The following is a 19,014-nucleotide window of genomic DNA, read 5'->3' on the forward strand; positions in this document are numbered from 1 at the left end:
GCCAAAATCAAGACTCGTCATTAAAAGAATGCAGTCGCTCCTCCAAGCTTGCAATACAGAGAGCAGATAAAACATTGTAAACATATCACAAAGAGACACATTTTATGTACATTAGGTACATATGTTAAGGCAATTAAGTTTGTTTAATAAAATAATAATGCATACGGTATACCAAATGTGTCTGCCAAAAACAGAAAATAAAATAAAATAAATAGTTTTAAATCAACTTGATTTTCTTGGTCTAATATAATGGTAGAGAAAACACTGGTAATAGAGTTTTATTTAAAATGACTTGTTTTTAATACTGGTTTATAATGTAATACTTTGCATCTGTTTTCTTTGTAGAAACTACATAGCATTAAACTGTTAACTGGCACTTTTGATCAAAAATATTGTATAGTTTTACAATCACATGGTTGACCTGTTTTTTGTCTTTGGCTTATCGTTGTGCAGCTTGCTGTTAGTATCAAAGTTCTTCGAGCATCATCCTTTCACCCAGGAGGATGTCTCTTCAGAGGGAACCACCCCCGTGTCCGAAGTGTGTCCATCACTCCCCCCATCCGATTCCACTGGGTGAGCTTCGCACCTTTTACTGATCAGCAGAAAGTTAAATACTGTATGAAAAGGGCTTTTTGATTCCCGTTGTAGTAAATGATTGTGTGTTGTGTTCTTCACCATTAGAACTGCCAATGTACTGTCGAATAAAAATCAGCTGGGCATTTAGTTTTTTTATTTACAGATACTGTACTTACTAACAAACCTCATCTTCTCTCCAGGTCTATGTGCCATACCACTCTGTCTCCGTCCAAGTCCATACCTATCCCGCCTAACTTCCGGGCCAGCGAGGAGGATCACCGCAACCAGTTTGGTCAGCGGGACCGCTCATCGTCGGCCCCCAACGTCCATATCAACACCATTGAGCCTGTCAACATTGACGTGAGTGCTCAACTCTAAAATATTTACAACACTTACTTTTGTCCACAGTTATATTTCCAAAACTTCCAAAATAGCTAGAGTCCAAAATAATTAACCTACGGTAATCTGAATTAGTGTCATTTGATGTCATTTTGCTCTCTTCCCCCTTTTTGATTACCTCTTGAGAAACTCTGAAGAAACATTTATCCTTTTCGTGATTTGCATGTTTTTCACAGCTGAAAACAACACAAGCGTAGGGCATTTTTCTTCAAAAAAGGCTAAATGGAGTCTAGTACCGATTGAGAACAGACGCTGGCTTGACCACAACGCAAATTAAGTGAGTCGGACATGATGTCATGTTAACAATTCAACAAGTCCAAAAAGTAGTTATGAAGAACAGAGCTTATTTGATCCTACTCCTGTCCCATGAAAGCGGCTGATATTGTTATTAGGCACGGCTCTTAAACAGTTCTGCTTTGTTATACTTAGTGACTACCATATGCTTATAATAACTCTTAAAGTGACCCAAGTTTGTTTGTTCCTTACCAGTAATTGGGAGTTAAATAACTTTGTTATTCTAAATAAATAAACAAAAAATTAAATAGACACATTTATGTAATCAAAAATTTGACTTAAATAAATACTGAACGTCAAAGTGCATTTTTTTCCCAGCTGGGAAAAACTAGGTCGGATGTTGTCTTTTTGTCTATTGCCATCCCGTAATCACAGCATTCTCGCTCGTGTGCCGTTTTGATGAACTAATATTGCCCATCCAATTTGAAGCTGAAATATTACCAAAACGGGACATTTGGCTTTGTAATAAATTTTTTTCTTCCTAATTTTTGTTACTTTGAACCCTTCTCACTAGCGAGTCGCGAGTAGGGAGGCTGTCTGTACGCGCTTCATGTGTGTGTAAAGATGGCGCCCCGCTCTCTGCCCACCAAGACAAAGATTATAAATGACTGAAAAGAGGGCTCATGGTGTTCAGTTAATTATACTGTTAAATAAACACACTCGGGTTCTGAGAGCAATGCACAGAGTAAGACGTTGATTTGATGTTGATTAATTGTGCAGCCGGAGCACTCACAATGAATAAATGGAACAATTTACAGTTAATGCATGTCATCGGTATTGATGTCAGCCAATCTCACTTATGAATAATCGTATCGGATTCGACAGCATAAAACACTGATTGGAACATCCCTTGTTTGTACAGAATGTTCCCTCATTTTTATCAAACCATCTTTTTAGTTTATTCATGTCTGCCATAATAATTTTTATTACTTCCTTTTGGTTTTCCGCTGAGCAGAATGCAGTCGTGTTATCTGCAAATAATTTTAACTTGAGGTCTTTTGTGGGTTTACTGATTTCATTCATACAGTATATGGATTGAATAGTTTTGGTCCCAGAACTGACCCCTGGAGTACACCACAAGTTACACCCAAACGCTCGGATGTGTTATCTTTTAGGACAGGGATCGGCAACCCACAATGTTGAAAGAGCCATATTGGACCAAAAATACAAAAACAAATCTGTCTGGAGCCGCAAAAAATTAAACGCCTCGTATAAGTGTTATAATGAAGGAAACGCATGATGTGTCTATATTAGCTATATTAGCCTACTATCAAAATGACTATGTCGCAGGCTGACTCAAACCTTTTTCGACAAAATTGTTGAAATGTAATATTTATTCTACACATTTTTACAACATTGGAAAACATTAGTAAAACGGAAGCTTCTCAGAGGGTGAGATAACCCCTGGAAATTGCTAGCTTTGAATGACCAAAAGTGTGTGTCCAACTTAAAGGAAACGGCAGGCTGTCTTCATTTAATGGATTTATTTATTGCAATCTTTGGCAAGCTGGGTAACATTTGCTGTGGTCTGGAACAACATGGCACGCAACTATCAGAAATGCACCCAATATTACATACAGATAATGTGTCATGAGACATGCAAATATATATTAAATACAAATAGGACATAAGTAAAGGAAAACGATGCAATATGTACATACAGCTATTCCAAATAGCATGTTAGCATTGATTACCTTGCAGTCATGCACTTACCAAATTTGCCTGATTGGCACTCCACACAAGTCAATAACATCAACAAAGCTCACCTTTGTGCATTCATGCACAGCATATAAACGGTGGTGGACAAAATGAGATAAAGATGGAGTGGCATAAAACACGTCTTTCTGTGGCAGAGAAAGTTATACTTTTAAACAAACTGTTGCGTCACAGTCCACACAACTACGGTAAGTTCAAGGATTGCCGACATTAGTAGGACAATACAGCGCTCGCCAAATACTCTCATCAGTGAAGCATAAACACAAACATATTAAACATTTGGCTTTCCAACAATTAGAAGGTTTGTGTAATGTTTGTCCTCCTCCAGAAACCATATTAAAACAAGATATATTCCCCCCCCCCCCATCTTTTTCCATTTTCAAAAATTTTTGAAAAAGCTCCAGGGAGCCACTAGGACGACGCTAAAAAGCCGCAGGTTGCTCACCACCGTCCTAGGCTTAAGCATAGCTTACTATTGCTACTATTAAGTAGTTTTTCACCCATTTCAAAACCAAACTTCTTATGCCGTATCATTGTGATTGATTGTTTCAAATGGTTTTGATAAACCGCAGCAGCACATTGTTTATGATCTACTGGGTTAGTGATTCCTTCAGTTATTTCAATTAGGGTTGAGATATTTTTTCTTTATCCACACTGGCTAGCTGACAGTACTGAATACTTGTTTATAAATTTGTCGAATCTGTTGTTAAATATTTTTTGTACAATTTGAGAAAACTCCGCTGGAAATTAAACTGGTCTATAGTTGCTGAATTTATGTTTATCTCCTGTCTTAAAAAACAGTATTATTTGTGCTTTTTTAATTTTATCTGGGAATTTTCCCGTTTGAAATGATAAGTTACTGATATTTCTCTGATGGCCTTTTTTATAGTTTTCATATTTCATATTCCTTTATTATCAGTGGATGTTTTAGATATACTTGTGTTTACTATATCTGTTACCCCCTACACTGTCACATTGGTTAGGAAACTTGAGTTGAGATTTTTATTTTTCGAAAGTGTTGTTTTTTGGGATTTTTTCTTACAGATTTGGTCCAATATTTACAAAATAGTTGTAAATCAGCTAAACAGACTCAATAACTCCACGGTGACGTCTTGGTGATTTTTACTAAGGAATTTGTGAAACTAAAACAATAGAAAAATAATGTCGTAAGTTAATAATGCTAACACAGACACTCGTAAACGTGCTTGCATTAGTTAATGCTAACGACGCTATCGTCATTACATTACGAAAGCCATACAACAATGCATGAAAACACTCCTACATACTGAGATGGTTTAGTAAGTATAAATTATTTTAGCTATACGGTGAAACTTTTTTAAAAAGTTTTTATTATAACCACCAGCAAGCAAAAATCCACAAATTAGCTGCTCCATCTTAAAAGGCTGCAGGGTTCAAAGTGTAGGAAAAAAGTAGCAGCTTATAGGCCGGATTTTACGGTAGACTCCTTTCTTTTTAGTTCTTCCGACAGATGGCAGATGTCGTTTTAGAGGTAAGTTATGTTTTTTCTGCCTTTTTATCAGTGTATTTGTGTCTTCAATGCGACGCGGCATTGCAGTATGCCTTGATAGTAATGTGTCTTGTGTATGGCTGAGGCTAGCAGGCCGGTTGGTCGTCAGGACATCGCAACTGTGAGGGCTCCACACTGGCAACCCAGTCTGCTTATTACTGTCAGTGAAATGTCAACTTACTGGCACAGCCCCAAAGACCGGGCCTGCCGACGTAAAGTTTGATTTTTTTTTTCTGTTGTCCTCTGTTGTTAAACCTTGCAGGCCTGCATTGCGTTTGTTGTCCTCGAGGAGCCTGGTCATACATCTCCAGTCAAAATAAAGACGTGTCATTTATTTAATGCACATTGTCTTCCTTTTTTCAGGACCTGATTCGAGATCAGGGCTTGGCAAGGTCGGATGGAGGTAAGGAATCCTTTTGGAAGAATCCAAGCACATTCTGAGCTTTTTCTCACCATCCCGCGTCTGTGTGCACTCTGGTCTTTCGTTTATGTGCGTGTGTATGTATGTGTGTGTGCGTGTGTGTTATGACCCGAGAAGCTAAACTGTTATTCCTGCAACACGGCCACTGAGCTGTGCTGCTATGAGGACACAAAGTTGACTATTAATTGTTAACAGACGTCACCTCTCTTTTTACTTTAAATTGAGTCATATTTAAGCTCCTCATGATAAAGTTAATGTTTTAGTTCAATCTAAGGCTTTGATTTCAAAATGACTCATTGATATATATTCTTTATGCAACACACAATTGTATATTGTAGTTGTATTGATCAACACTAATACCTAAATATGATTTGGACTGATGCATTGTTTCTATTCATTCCAACAAATTCAAATGATTTATAAAGCGATAGCCGGTTAGCCGGCTAACACTCTGTGATGTGGTATGTTTTTGAGAGTGCTCCACCCAAAAGCTGTAGCTGTGGGTGAGAGGGGCAGGGTGAGTAGCAGTGATGGTCTGTCTGTCTCTCTTTGCCCTGCAGCCCCCCCGACCCACCCTGCCCGCTGCTTGAGGAAGCATCGAACACGGACCTCAAGCCCCCTTCTATACTCCTATCCCAATGACATAGTGTTTGATTTTGAACCTGAGCCTGTGTTCCGAGGTAGTTAGGCCCTCTGTGTGTGCTTGTCTCTCACTCTCAACCCCCTCACACATAAACACCAACCTTTTAGCCCTGTGTCTCATCCACTGTGTCCCCACCCATCACAATTCCCTCATGTTCTTTGATGACACCTGCAAGTTACACCATTATGCTGATTAGGCTCTATTCACTTTTCATTATGCACATGGTGATTTTTATCATTTAATCATTCAAAGTACAGATGGTTGCCAAGTTTAGGTCATCAATAGTCCATGGATGGCTTTGATTTTGAACTTTTTAAAACTTTTTTTCTCATGTTAAATGCAAAACTGTTTTTGTAATTATTTCACAGGTGTACAAAACGCTGGCAGTTATTCAACAATAACCCACAGCCAAACAGGAAATTTAAGTCTTTCATTTTTCAAAGGGCATAAAAATGTTGTATTTTTTATTTGTTTTTTTCCTTCAGCCCTAAACAAAAATACCAAACAGGAAAGTTTTTTTTATAATTTCATTTATAGTTTATATATATATATATAAATTCAATTTATAGTTTTTATATATATATATATATATATATATATATATATATATATATATATATATATATATATATATATATATATATATATATATATATATATATATATATATATATATATATATATATAAGTGTATGTTACAGTTTATAATATAAAGTTGCATATCATTAGTTATGTTACATTATCCAAGCTCAAAAAAGGCATTTAAGTGTATAAATATAACAACTTTATTTTTAGTTTTGGACGGAAGTTTATTGAGAAATGTAATCCAAAATCTATTCACGCCCTTAAAAGGCACCTTTATGTCCTGTTTGTCTTCCAAGGTAATTAAAATCGAATTTCCCCTGAGGGTTAAAATCCCCGCCAGTCAAGTATAAAAACTGTTTTTAGTGGATTGTATTTTAAATATAATTTTTCTTGCATTCTGTGCAATTTAGTGTTAGAAAAATATTATCTTTAAAACGTGATGCATTGTTTGCATTTATATGGTATGCTTACCAAGTACCAACAGCAGTGTATAAGTGTGCTTGTGTGCGTGCGTGTGTGCGTGCGTGCGTGCGTGCGTGCGTGTGTGTGTATATACCTTTTTCTTTGTCTTTCACCGAAATACAGTATTAAAAAAAATACAGTTTTTGGTAAAAATTACAATGATATAATACATCTGGATATTAGGGTTATAGCGTTTTTATACATTATAAACTACAACAGTAAAGTATGTACAGTATGTGTGTATTTTGGTGGTTTGTGTATTTTGGGAAGTTATGAATATTGCCATCCAATCAAGCGCGCCCTCTCCTTTCACTTGTATGTAAACACACAGTCAAAAGGTCAAAATGCTATTTTGTACCTGATGTCTGCCAACCTGTCATCATTTCTTCTCTTGTTTTTTCTCACCACCACCTCCCGTCCCACCCCGTCAGGGTCCACCACTGGACTGTCAGCCACTCCCCCTGCTTCACTACCTGGCTCTCTGACCAGCGTCAAGATTCCCCAGAAGTCGCCGTGCCCACAGAGAGAGCGTAAATCGTCCTCGTCATCTGAGGACCGCAATAAGATGGTAATCGGCCAACAATACCAAAAATATGTCCTCTCTTGATTGAGTGTGCATGTGCTAACTCCCTGTTCTGTTCCACAGAAAACACTGGGGAGGAGGGACTCTAGTGATGACTGGGAAATCCCAGAGGGTCAGATCACTCTGGGTCAGAGGATAGGCTCAGGCTCCTTTGGGACGGTCTTCAAGGGAAAGTGGCATGGTAGGATGGATGTTGTTTTGTTCAGTAAATATGCTTTGCCTTTTACAGAATCCAGTCCTGAACTCAAGATTGGTTTCATTTGCACAAAACCAGTACAGAGCTGTATAAAAATCAGTCAGTTGCTTATTAATTGTGTCCTCCAGCAATCGAGGCAAAAAGGAGAGCGTTATGTTTGTATTTAGGCTTTACTGATAATGTTATTTCTCTAAGTGTTGAGATGTTGCACTTTGTTCGACCATGCCTGAATGCACCATGACTGTGTGAGGCTAAGCAAAAGTAAAACATACATATAACTTTCTCTGACAAAGCTTAACAAATCTTTCCGTTCATCGATTATCTTACATAATTATTTATTAGTGGTGGGTACCTATGCATTATATACTTTAAAATAAGTGAGTGAGACATATATATGGCTTGAACCGGTACTGTTTGCAAGTGAGCAATTGCAGGCAAGTTTGGAAAGTGGACAGCAATTTGTGAGTCAAAAATTGTCATTATTTTGGGCATCTCAATTACTCACACATTTTTTCCATAAGCTTGTGGGTTCAGAACTGGACCCCCATAGAAGGCAGGGATCTACTGTACTATGTATTCTATACACGCTGAGTGTCCAGCAAGCTTCATCTTGGCCATTTAGTTTTTAACATCCGGATACTGACACTGCACTGCATTTCATTGTACCTCACAGTGTAAATACACCTCGGTCACTCAAATGACTAAATAGGAAAGTACTGAGGTGTGCGACCTAATTCATAACATCAGTGGACTAAAAACACATAATGGTCGACATACCTCTGTAATGGCAACCTCTCCAGACAACAATATAATAATATACTGGTAATAAAAGAATGCATTCTACGGGGGTGTCTCTATCTGTGCACTTCCATACTCAGTCTTTTAAGTTCACTCTGAGAAGTACGTCAAAATGCAGTGCGGCTGAGAAGCAAACCGTGGCAGTGAAAGTCGTGAACAGATGAAGAAGAAGCACGTAAATATTGGATTGTCAAGAAGTGTAAGTGTAACTGCATTACAGAAGAAAGTAAGCAGCTATTACCAAGAAATCAACAAGTGGATTCATAAAAGTTTAGAGAGAGGATAATATAACAAAGACTGTTGGTATTTCAGCAGTGCTGCATTCTTCACATGACACGTAAGAGGGCAGCTCTATCCAGAAATTGCTGGTCTTGATACCAAGGGTACTATCATTATATAATCAATGTTAGAGTGATTGTATTTTTTTTTGTCAAAATCATTTTTAATGGTTTTTGTAAATGTTTAAGTTTAGGGAATAATTCCCTGGACACAGGAGGACTTTGAGGGCAAACAACATTGTATTAGTAGTAGTAGATAATAGTTTTTGACTTTGTTTAGTTATTGTTTACTAATCACTTTGTTTTGCTCAAACAATTGTATGTAATAAAAGAGAAATTACATGTGATTGGTATTGACATCGGCTGATCTCACTCATGAATGATCAGTATCTGAATAGGCAACGTAAGACCCTGATCAAAACAACCCTAGTCATAGCATTACACTGTATATTGATTCCCCCTTTCCGCATTTACACTCAGTCTTCTGAGTGCATACGTTTACGCAGAGAAGTACGGCAAAATGAAATGCCTGGATTTTGCATTCAAAACAGTCAAAAATAGTGGGTGTTCAGTGCTTGACGATGACCGCCCCAGAGCCGTGTATAGAGAGTATGGTCAACTGGGTTTCAAAGTTGGAAGCAAACATGGGGCCCTGTAGTCACGTGAGGGGCTTTAGACCAATCAGAGAGAGTGTGGCCAGACGATCTCCTAAATGATTGGTCAAAAGCCCCTCACGAGACGACAGGGTACCATGTTTGGGACCAACTCTGAAACCGAGTTGGCCATACTCTTTCTATACACAGCTCTGGAGCACCCCCAATAATAATAATAATAATGGATTAGATTTATATAGCACATTTCTATACACTCAAAACGCTTCACAGAGAAGTGAGAACCCATCATTCATTCACAACTGGTGGTGGTAAGCTACTTTCCAATAGTCACCATCTTACTTATGTAGTGTAATGGGAAATAATGGCACCTGTTAGCTCAGAGGTAAAGTGTCCAATTACCGTTGGAGTTGGAGTTGACCATTGCACTGTCAAAATGTGCTCTCTCAAGAACTAAGTACGCAGTATACATATAGGTAAGTGTGGAAATGCGCCATTTGGCATGCAGTCTGTCATTGCCCACATAGTAAGTCATCTTTCACTCTTCCCCTATTTTCTGGGTGAGTGGGTGTCGGCACTCCATTCTAGGTATCGATATATGTTACATCTAGTGGATCCCAATAGCGCACATAATAATTGTGGCCACTTAGTGCCAATCTTGACAGAGCTCTGTGTGGTCTGATGGCAATTTCTTGTCCCACACAATGAGTGGAAATATCCTCACCAACAATGTCCTGATGTTCTTAGGTGATGTGGCGGTGAAAATGTTGAATGTCACCGCTCCTACACCTCAGCAGCTACAGGCCTTCAAGAATGAAGTGGGAGTCCTCAGGTAACCTAAAAAGCTACAGCACAGCATCCTACTTTTTAGTTGTTAGGAAAAAATGCCCTACCCACATTTTTATGTTGTGTGTATCAGGAAAACGCGTCATGTGAACATTCTGCTGTTCATGGGCTACACCACTAAGCCTCAGCTGGCCATCGTCACCCAGTGGTGTGAAGGCTCCAGCCTGTACCACCACCTGCACATCATCGAGACCAAGTTTGAAATGATCAAGCTCATCGACATCGCCAGGCAGACCGCTCAGGGCATGGAGTGAGCACTTCTCCTTTTAAAAAAAAACAAATTCTATACACCTTCTGGTACAAAAATGGTCTTTTCCTCCTCAGTTACCTGCACGCTAAGTCCATCATCCACCGCGATCTGAAGAGCAACAGTATCCCTTCCATGACCATTCAGTCAAAGAGATCTCAAAATAGTTTTTTTTTTATCCATCAGAACATGTCGTATTGTTATGATAAATACTATTTTCCCTAACTACATCCTTCCCAGATATTTTCCTCCATGAGGATCTGACAGTGAAGATTGGTGACTTTGGCCTGGCCACAGTAAAGTCCCGATGGAGTGGCTCCCACCAATTTGAACAGCTGTCTGGCTCCATACTGTGGATGGTAATCTTTAGAGCATTGATTCATAAAGTGGGGTACGGCAAGGGTACCTGCTGTAATGGTATACAGCAACACCAGAACTGTATTAGTTATTAGAATTATATACAGTGGGTATAGAGATGTGTCGATGTGTAGACTGGTGCATTGGACTGATAATTGTAGTTTGTAGACACCTGTTCTATGTAATACATTTTCTTAAATTACTTCTGTTGTGATCTGGAGCTACAAAACCAATACATTTACTTGATTTACCTGGGTGCCGCTGGGAGACTGGATTGCCCTCCTAATATAAAGTTATGAGAAACAGTGATGTAATAGCGAACAGTAAGTATGTAATAAACATGTGGCAGAGTAAAATATTTTTGAGGTGTTACTTGGTGTAAAAAGTTTAAGAACAACTGCTTTGTAGTAGGTGTATGTATGTGTGTTTATATGTGTGTGTGTATATATATATATATATATACACAAACGCCAAACCTGTGAAGTTGGCGCGTTGTGTTAATCGCAAATAAAAACAAAATACAATGGTTTGCAAATACTTTTTAACCTATATTCAATTGAATAGACTGACAAGATACTTAACGTTCGAACTGGAAAACTTTATTTTTTGCAATTATTAGTTCTAAATATTGGCTATATATATATTTTAATCTCTATAAATATTCCTTTATATTTGGGGTAACAACCAATGTGTCTCTCTCGTAGGCTCCAGAGGTCATCCGACTGCAGGACAAAAACCCCTACAGCTTCCAGTCTGACGTTTACGCTTTTGGCATTGTGCTGTACGAGCTCATGTCAGGAGCGCTGCCCTACTCCAATATCAACAACAGAGACCAGGTCAGATGCTTAAACACGTCCAATCCCAGCTTGGCTGTTGTCACATTTACATTTTAAATCAGGGAGTTGAATTGGGCCGCAAAATACATTAAGACGCTTTAAAAAGCAATCAATGGACATACACAAGAAAGCTAAATTCTGCCGATTTTATTACAGAACTTACAAATTCAGTTCAGTGGCTTCCATGCCAATGCGGGCAATCCTTTGTGTATTCGCTATGTGGATAGAAGTTTGTCGTTCCATCATTTTGGATTAAAGTTATAAAGAACTATCCAGAACCTTCCACAACTGATGTCATTGCTGCTATTTCTATCCAATTACGTTTGTAAGACTAAGACAAAACTAAAACACGCTTTTCATTCACACACTTCAAACCACAACATTATCATCTTGTCGTCTCCATGCTTGACATTCGTTTTGTATGTTTTGTGGAGATATTTTGGTTTTCTGCGCTTTATACATGACAATACTAAAGTTTGCCTTTGGTTACTTCTCATGATTATTGTGATTATTATTGACTTGGAGTTAAAGGTACACAAGTGTAGTAGCTCTTGATGCCATTGCTTTGCACCCCCCTTGCAGATCATATTTATGGTGGGCCGATGTTATCTGTCCCCTGACCTCAGCAAAGTGCGTAGCAACTGCCCAAAGGCAATGAAGAGACTTATGGCTGACTGCTTGAAGAAGAAGAGGGAGGAACGACCACTCTTTCCTCAGGTAAGGGAAAAGTAAACCACCTCCTTCTTACCTCTTAATACATTCTTGTTTTAAAGAAAATCACATAAATGTTATGTCGATGTCCCTTGAACTTGATTCAGTCAATGAAAAATAGCCATTGCTTGCATATTAGCAGAAACTTTATGTCAACATAAGCAATCGAACCATATACAGGTATGTAGACGTCGACTTTAGCAATTACTTTTTCCAAATGTTTTAATGTTACAGCTTTATTCCAAAATGGAATAAATTAATTTGTGTCCTAAATATTCTACACACAATACCCCATAACGACAGTGTTTTTTTAGACATTTTTGCAAGTGTATTAAAAATAAAACACTAAAATCACATGTACTTAAGTATTCACAGCCTTTGCCATGAAGCTCAAAAGTGAGATGAGGTGTATCCTGTTTCACCTGATTATCATTGAGATTTTACTACAGCTTAATTGTAGTCCACCTATGTTAAATTCAGTTGGTTGGACATGATTCGGCAAGGTACATGCCTGACGGTATATAAGGTACCACACTTGACAGTGCATTGCAGAGCACAAACTGAGCATGGAGTCGAAGGAATTGTCTGTAGACCTCTGACACAGGATTGTCTCGAGGCACTAATCTGGGGAAGGGTACAGAAAAATATCTGCTGCCTTGGGGTCCCAATGAGCACAGTGGACTTCATCATCTGTAAATAAAAGACGTTTGGAACTACCAGGACTCTTCCGAGTGCTGGCCAGCTGTCTAAACTTAGCGTTTGGGGGAGAAAGGCCCTAGTCAGGGAGGTGACTAAGAACCTGATGGTCACTCTGTCAGAGCTACAGCATTTCTCTGTGGAGAGAGGAGAACCTTCCAGAAGGACAACCATCTCTGTAGCGATCCACCAATCAGGCCTGTATGGTAAAGTGAACAGACAGAAGCTATTCCTTAGTAAAAAGTATGTCAACAAGCAAAAGACTCTGTCCTTGAAAAACAAAATACTCTGGTCTGATGAGATAAAGATTGAAGTCTTTGGCGTGAATGCCATGTGTCATTTTTGGAGGAAACCAGGCACCACTCATCACCTGGCCAATACCATTCCAAAAGTGAAAAATTGTGGTATCAGCTTCATGCTGTTAAGAACTGGGAGACGAGTCGGGATAGAGGGAAAGGTGAATGCAGCAATGTACAGACACATCCCAGATGAAAACCTGCACCAGTGCGCTCTTGAACTCAGACTGGGGCGACGGTTCATCTTTCAGCAGGACAACGACCCCAACACACAGCTAAGATATCAAAGAAATGGCTTCAGGACAGCTCTGCAAATGTATTTGAGTGGCTCAGACTTGAATCCGCTTGAACATCTGAAAAGATCTGAAAATTGCTGTGCTTAGATGCTTCCCATCAAACCTGATGGAGCTTGAGAGGTGCTGCAAAGACTAATTGGCAAAACTGCCCAAAGACAGATGTGCCAAGCTAGTGGCATCATTTTCACAAATACTTAAGGCTGTAATTGCTACCAAAGGCGCATCAGCAAAGTATTGAGTAAAGTCTGTGAATACATGTGATTTTTTAAATTTTTTTATAAGTTAGCAAAAATGTCTATTAAAAACAAAACATTTTCACCTTGTCATTATGCAGTATTTTATGTAGAATTTTGAAGACAAAATTGAATAAATTCCCATTTTGGAATAAGGCTGTAACATAACAAAATGTGGAAAAAGTAAAGCGTTTAGAATACTTTCCGGATGCACTGTGTACAAAAAACAAGGTGGACCAGGGCACAACTGATTTAACCTTTGAGCAAGCTTAAGATTAAATTTACAAACGCACTTGTAGGATCCGCTCATAAGTGTCATAAGTCAGAAATTATTTTTTTTTTTGTTACTTCAAATGCTTGAAATGTTTTAACAACTTAAGATATATCTATTGATGTAAAGTTTTTATTATTTTCAGTTTATTTATGTTTTATGATCGTTTTGTCAAAAAAAAAGCAGTTCTTTAATTATTGGATAATGCAAAATATTGAATGAAAGTTTAAATGAAAGTTGAATGACAGAAAAAGCAGGCATGACTTGTTTGAGTTTGACTTCACAAGTCTTTTATAAATATCTGCCATGTTATATATAACTGCCCAGGATCTTTTCACTGCATTTCAGCGGTTTAATGGCTGTTTAACACTTTTACGCTCATCAATGCTCTGAGAATTATGCATTGTTTTTTTGGCACCAATTGGTGGTTAAGGGGTGCAATCACACCAAAACAATATTTTTTTGTTTTTATTTGGAAATAATGACATTAATTTGGTCGTCAATAAAAAAGCATATAATATAAAAAAGCATGGTAATATACCAGGAATAGCAGTTATAATGGGAGTCAATGGTGATAGAGGGAAAGATGACATCAACTTTATTTGTATATCCTATTCTAACAATGTTGTAATCAAAAGCAAAAATTTCAGACTGCTAGCCATCATACTAAACTATCACAAAAGGAGCACATGTAATGCCCGACTTAGGCCCTAGGAGTGCACGGCGAGTTCTACTATGCTATCCATCCATTTCCTACCGCTTGTCACTTTCGGGGTTGCGGCGGGCTGAAGCCTATCCCAGCTAAAATATAAAATGTCATTTGAATAATACTGACTTTGAACATTTTCAGATCCTTGCGTCCATTGAGCTGCTGGCTCGCTCGTTACCCAAAATCCACCGCAGCGCCTCAGAGCCTTCGCTAAACCGAGCAGGCTTTCAGACGGAGGACTTCAGTTTATATGCCTGCGCCTCGCCCAAAACCCCCATCCAGGCAGGAGGCTACGGTGGGTCAAATAAAAAGCAAAGCAAAGTCATTGTGAAACGATTGCATAACTCAAAAAGGTGCTTACATAGCATTTTTTTTTCAATTTTCCAGGAGAGTTTTCAGCATTTAAGTAAGTGCTGTGCGCCACCACTCCATCCGCCGTCTCTGCTCTTCGCGGTGGATTTAATTCATCACTGGAAAAAAACTATATAGTCTTAAAAGAATGTGCCGTTTTCTTCCTCTATCGACCTAATGACGGGATTCCTTACACCTCAACGCTGTCTAGTCGGCAAATTAGCCAAAGTGACAGGCAACCAGAATTAGGAAAAAAAACACGTAGAAACACACACAAAAAGATACTTGAAGACGAAGCACGAAGATATCCATCCCGTTTGGAGAAAAAGGCGGGGCATACTTCCCCTGGTCGACCAGCCTGCCCAAGGAGACGGATGTGATGCGGTGAGGAGCTTTGGAATGTAGAGGCTCCGCCCTTCATTTCCTGTGCGGGCGAGGAAGAGAAGGCACGCCATCCTTCGGGCCGTGGGACGTAAGGAGGCCTGTAGAGGGAGCCCTCTGTCAGGCCAGGCTCGACGTCGTTCCTGCGTCGAGTCAAGAAGTGGGATTACCTCCCAGCCTTGACTTGAAAGATAGATTTTTTTTATAAATATATATATATGGATACAAATTTGTCATGCTTCAACATAAATTAGGAATTTCAGGTTTTTGTTTTCCATCAGCAGCTGTTTTTTTGCCACCATTTTTTATGCTGATGCCTTTTTGAAGGGCAATCATTAGTGAGCTGATTTGCCAACAAAAGCTGATTTTTTTTTTCCTGCAACAGAAGCTACACAAATGATCCACATTCCATTTTAAACTGGAAACAGTTATTGAGCATGAGAGGTGTGGAAAAATCTTGTCCCTTTTGATTTTTCCTTTTTTTTTTTGCCTCTGGATTTTTTTAAAGACTTGAGGAGCAAGCAGGCATTGTTTTTGTGGAGAAGAACAACCCGTGTGAGTTTTTCTCCCCTCGGCCTGTGTACAGTACACTTACACAGCATCATTGCAACAAATCCGTAGCCTAACCTGCACAGTAGCGATACTGCCAACTGTGGTATCGATCCAATACTAAGTAAATACACGGCCAGAATTGCAGTTACTGATTCTTTTTTATTTGACATTTCCTCAAAAAATGAACTATCAACAATATGTCAACAACGAGACACTATTGTGAAAATAAACAGAGAGAGAACTGGAAAATATTATCACCGTGGTATGGATCAGATACTGATCTTTTTGGATCGGTCAGCCCACACCTAGTGCATGTGTCACCTATGATGACTTATTTGACTAATACATGTTACTACGTTGGATACCCGTGGTAAACAATGGCAAGGCGTCAAATCATACGGTTCACGCATTTTGGCGAGGGCTAGCACGCAGTTTTGAATGCTTCTTTTCTCTGGCTGCCCCGTGACGTCCCAGCGAGTGGGAAACACTTATTTAGACATTAAGTAAAGCGCTACTCTCCCTTTTTCGTGTAGTTTGAATTCCATTGGCAAGTGTGCAGGTTTACCTCATGTTGTGACCGGGTGAATCGACGTAATGTTTATGAAGATTTTTTTACACCGTGTCAGGAAAAAAAATATCGATGACGACTCTAAGATATGTATTTAAACAAAGTATGTTTTGGGGGAGGGGGGGCATGGATTCATTTGCAATCGGAAAATGAAACGCCTCTACAAGCAAACCGCTTGCAGACAGACTCAAAAAAAGGGTTATAAAGTGACCGTGGCGCAAAATGTCCAACAAAGCATATCCAACACATTATTTGGGCCACAAGGAAATGTAGATTAAAATCATCATTGGTTCTCTTTGAGTCAAGGCGTTGATATTGCTGGGCCTTGTCCCTTGTCCAGCTCCAAGATGCGGTGTTACTCCCTTTTGTTGTCTTTTTTTTGCCTTTTTCTGTACAGACCTGTGATACTTACATTTTCTTTTCTTTTTTACATTCACACATCTTTTACTTTACCATGAAGCTTTCTTGCTAAATCTCGAGGACACACACTCTTGTAGAACAATTTAGACAATACAGTGGATTTTCCTGAATTAGTTGTGTTGTTGAAAAGCGTTCATGAAGGCTCCTTTCACATTATGTTGCTGATTCATAGTCCAAAAAAAATAGCATAGTGTTGCTGTCCCAAAATCTGGACCTACCGTACATGTTTTAAATTAGATGCAGTGACGTTGCTTAACTACATTATTCCATTGTGCTACTTTGGGGACATTTCATTATGCTGGTTGAACATAACCTTTTAAAACCACACGCTGCGGTTTGGCTGCTGGGTTCTGTCTGTGTTGCTATGGTAATTGGTCAGGATAAACAAACGCATGTCTACGTAGCTGAAAGCTGTACATAACGATACCAACTACACTCCCTGAAATGGAGCCCAAAAACAGCCTATGGCATTGATCATTTCATAAACAATACTCTAATGCGACAAATTCTCTCCCGCTAAACTCACTGAAAAAGCAGCTTTATTTTCTCTGTCCCAGTAACCCATACAGTACATGTACATGTTCATGTTTGCACATAGCATCAAAGTGTCCCATTGACGCTGACACCATGACCATTAGGGATGGGAGTCTTGCAACAACTCCTGATTTGATTTGTTTCCGATTCTTGGGGTGACGATTCCTTTCAGAATAGATTGAAAATAATGAATCAATTTAGAATCGTAATACATAAGAATCCTGATTAGGGTTAGAATCAATTACGGGGTATAAGAGATGGCCTAAAAACATTTTACAAAAATGTATTTTTATTTTTAAAAATAAGATTTTTTTTTTCCACAATAAAGTTTTGAAAGTTATAAAACATCAAATTTAAAATCAGAATAATAACAATCGTGATTCGGATGTGAATCGATTTTTTTGAAACATCCCTAATGATCCTCTATGTAGGCAGAACATTTAGGCTTTCCTGCAAAATGGCCCAGGGTTGAAGAAGCTAAATAGACGTGCGGGAGACTTTTTAAATTGCTCACAAACACTTTGAGATGTTCAGGTTGCACTACTTGATGTATACTGTATACATCTCTACATTATCTTTATGTTGTCTAAATATGATCCAGTCACTAAACATCTGGACAATATTCATTTATGAAGGACAGGTGGAGTTACTTGACATGGTCCTGACATTTCAGAGCCGATGAAGATATTTGTTTTGTTTAATTTTTTTTACTATAAACCGTTTAAACCTTCAAATGAATTTTAGGCTATTTTCAGAAGGACTTTATTGTATACATAAACTCACACATATATATATATATATATATATATATATATATATATATATATATATATATATATATATATATATATAATTGTTCGGAGCTGCTAATTTGAAGGCTGAGTTTGTATCATTTTCAACTTTTTACACAAAGTACCACCTCCAAAATATTTAGCTTTGCTAGTAACACCGTTTTTTGCTACCTCTGTTGACCATCACACGTTGATCTTGGAATTCGTGGCTTGTACTGAAATTTTCAGCATTGAAACATTTCATTTTGAATTCAATTGAAGCAAATATTTAGTTATTTGTATTTGTGCAATCACTCCATTATGTATATGTCCAATATTTATTTTTTGTTTTTTTTATAATAAAAAAGGGTGTTCTAAGTACTACCAGTGGCACTCCTACCACACTTTAAAAATTCAGGGGTGTGTCTCAAGTCAAATACTTCCTAATGTACATTTCAGTAAGTATTCTGGTTCCTCGATGTGCGAATTTTAGCTACCAGATGGCGACTATTGAGGGTGATAAGTTTACAGCACTGCTGCACCATTGTGCAACATGCACCCTTATAAACAGGGGTGTCCAAACTTTTTTTTATTGAGGGCCGCACACTGAAAAATTACATTTTCAAAGCCAATACTAACTATATATATATATATATGTGTATGTATGTATGTATGTATGTATGTATGTATATATATATATATATAGTACTTTATTGATTCCTTCAGGAGAGTCCCGGGGACCTGGGAGAATAAGTCATATAATTATTTTATTTTTTCCCATGGCTTAAATCTTTTGATCAACTTCAGATCTACCTGTCGATACAAAGTTTTATTTATTCATCCATCAATC

At 38.3% G+C, this 19,014-nt stretch overlaps 1 protein-coding gene across 2 annotated transcripts in view; it reads left to right on the forward strand.

Moving 5' to 3' along the window:
* Positions 1–18,115, forward strand: part of LOC133662347 (serine/threonine-protein kinase B-raf-like) — a 38,593-nt gene extending 20,478 nt beyond the window's left edge. The window contains exons 7-20 of one of the 2 annotated variants that reach the window (XM_062066271.1): positions 454–573; positions 777–936; positions 4,877–4,916; positions 5,495–5,614; positions 7,056–7,192; positions 7,271–7,388; positions 9,838–9,922; positions 10,010–10,186; positions 10,261–10,307; positions 10,424–10,542; positions 11,245–11,376; positions 11,959–12,093; positions 14,730–14,883; positions 14,976–18,115. In XM_062066271.1, coding sequence (XP_061922255.1) covers positions 454–573; positions 777–936; positions 4,877–4,916; positions 5,495–5,614; positions 7,056–7,192; positions 7,271–7,388; positions 9,838–9,922; positions 10,010–10,186; positions 10,261–10,307; positions 10,424–10,542; positions 11,245–11,376; positions 11,959–12,093; positions 14,730–14,883; positions 14,976–14,998 — 1,567 coding nt within the window. In that variant the 3' untranslated portion in view covers positions 14,999–18,115. The remainder of the gene's footprint in view (positions 1–453; positions 574–776; positions 937–4,876; positions 4,917–5,494; positions 5,615–7,055; positions 7,193–7,270; positions 7,389–9,837; positions 9,923–10,009; positions 10,187–10,260; positions 10,308–10,423; positions 10,543–11,244; positions 11,377–11,958; positions 12,094–14,729; positions 14,884–14,975) is intronic. The other variant, XM_062066272.1, reaches the window with a different exon arrangement.
* The last annotated feature ends 899 nt before the right edge of the window (positions 18,116–19,014 follow it).

The sequence above is a fragment of the Entelurus aequoreus genome, linkage group LG12, assembly GCF_033978785.1.
Source record: "Entelurus aequoreus isolate RoL-2023_Sb linkage group LG12, RoL_Eaeq_v1.1, whole genome shotgun sequence".
Lineage (NCBI taxonomy): Eukaryota > Metazoa > Chordata > Actinopteri > Syngnathiformes > Syngnathidae > Entelurus > Entelurus aequoreus.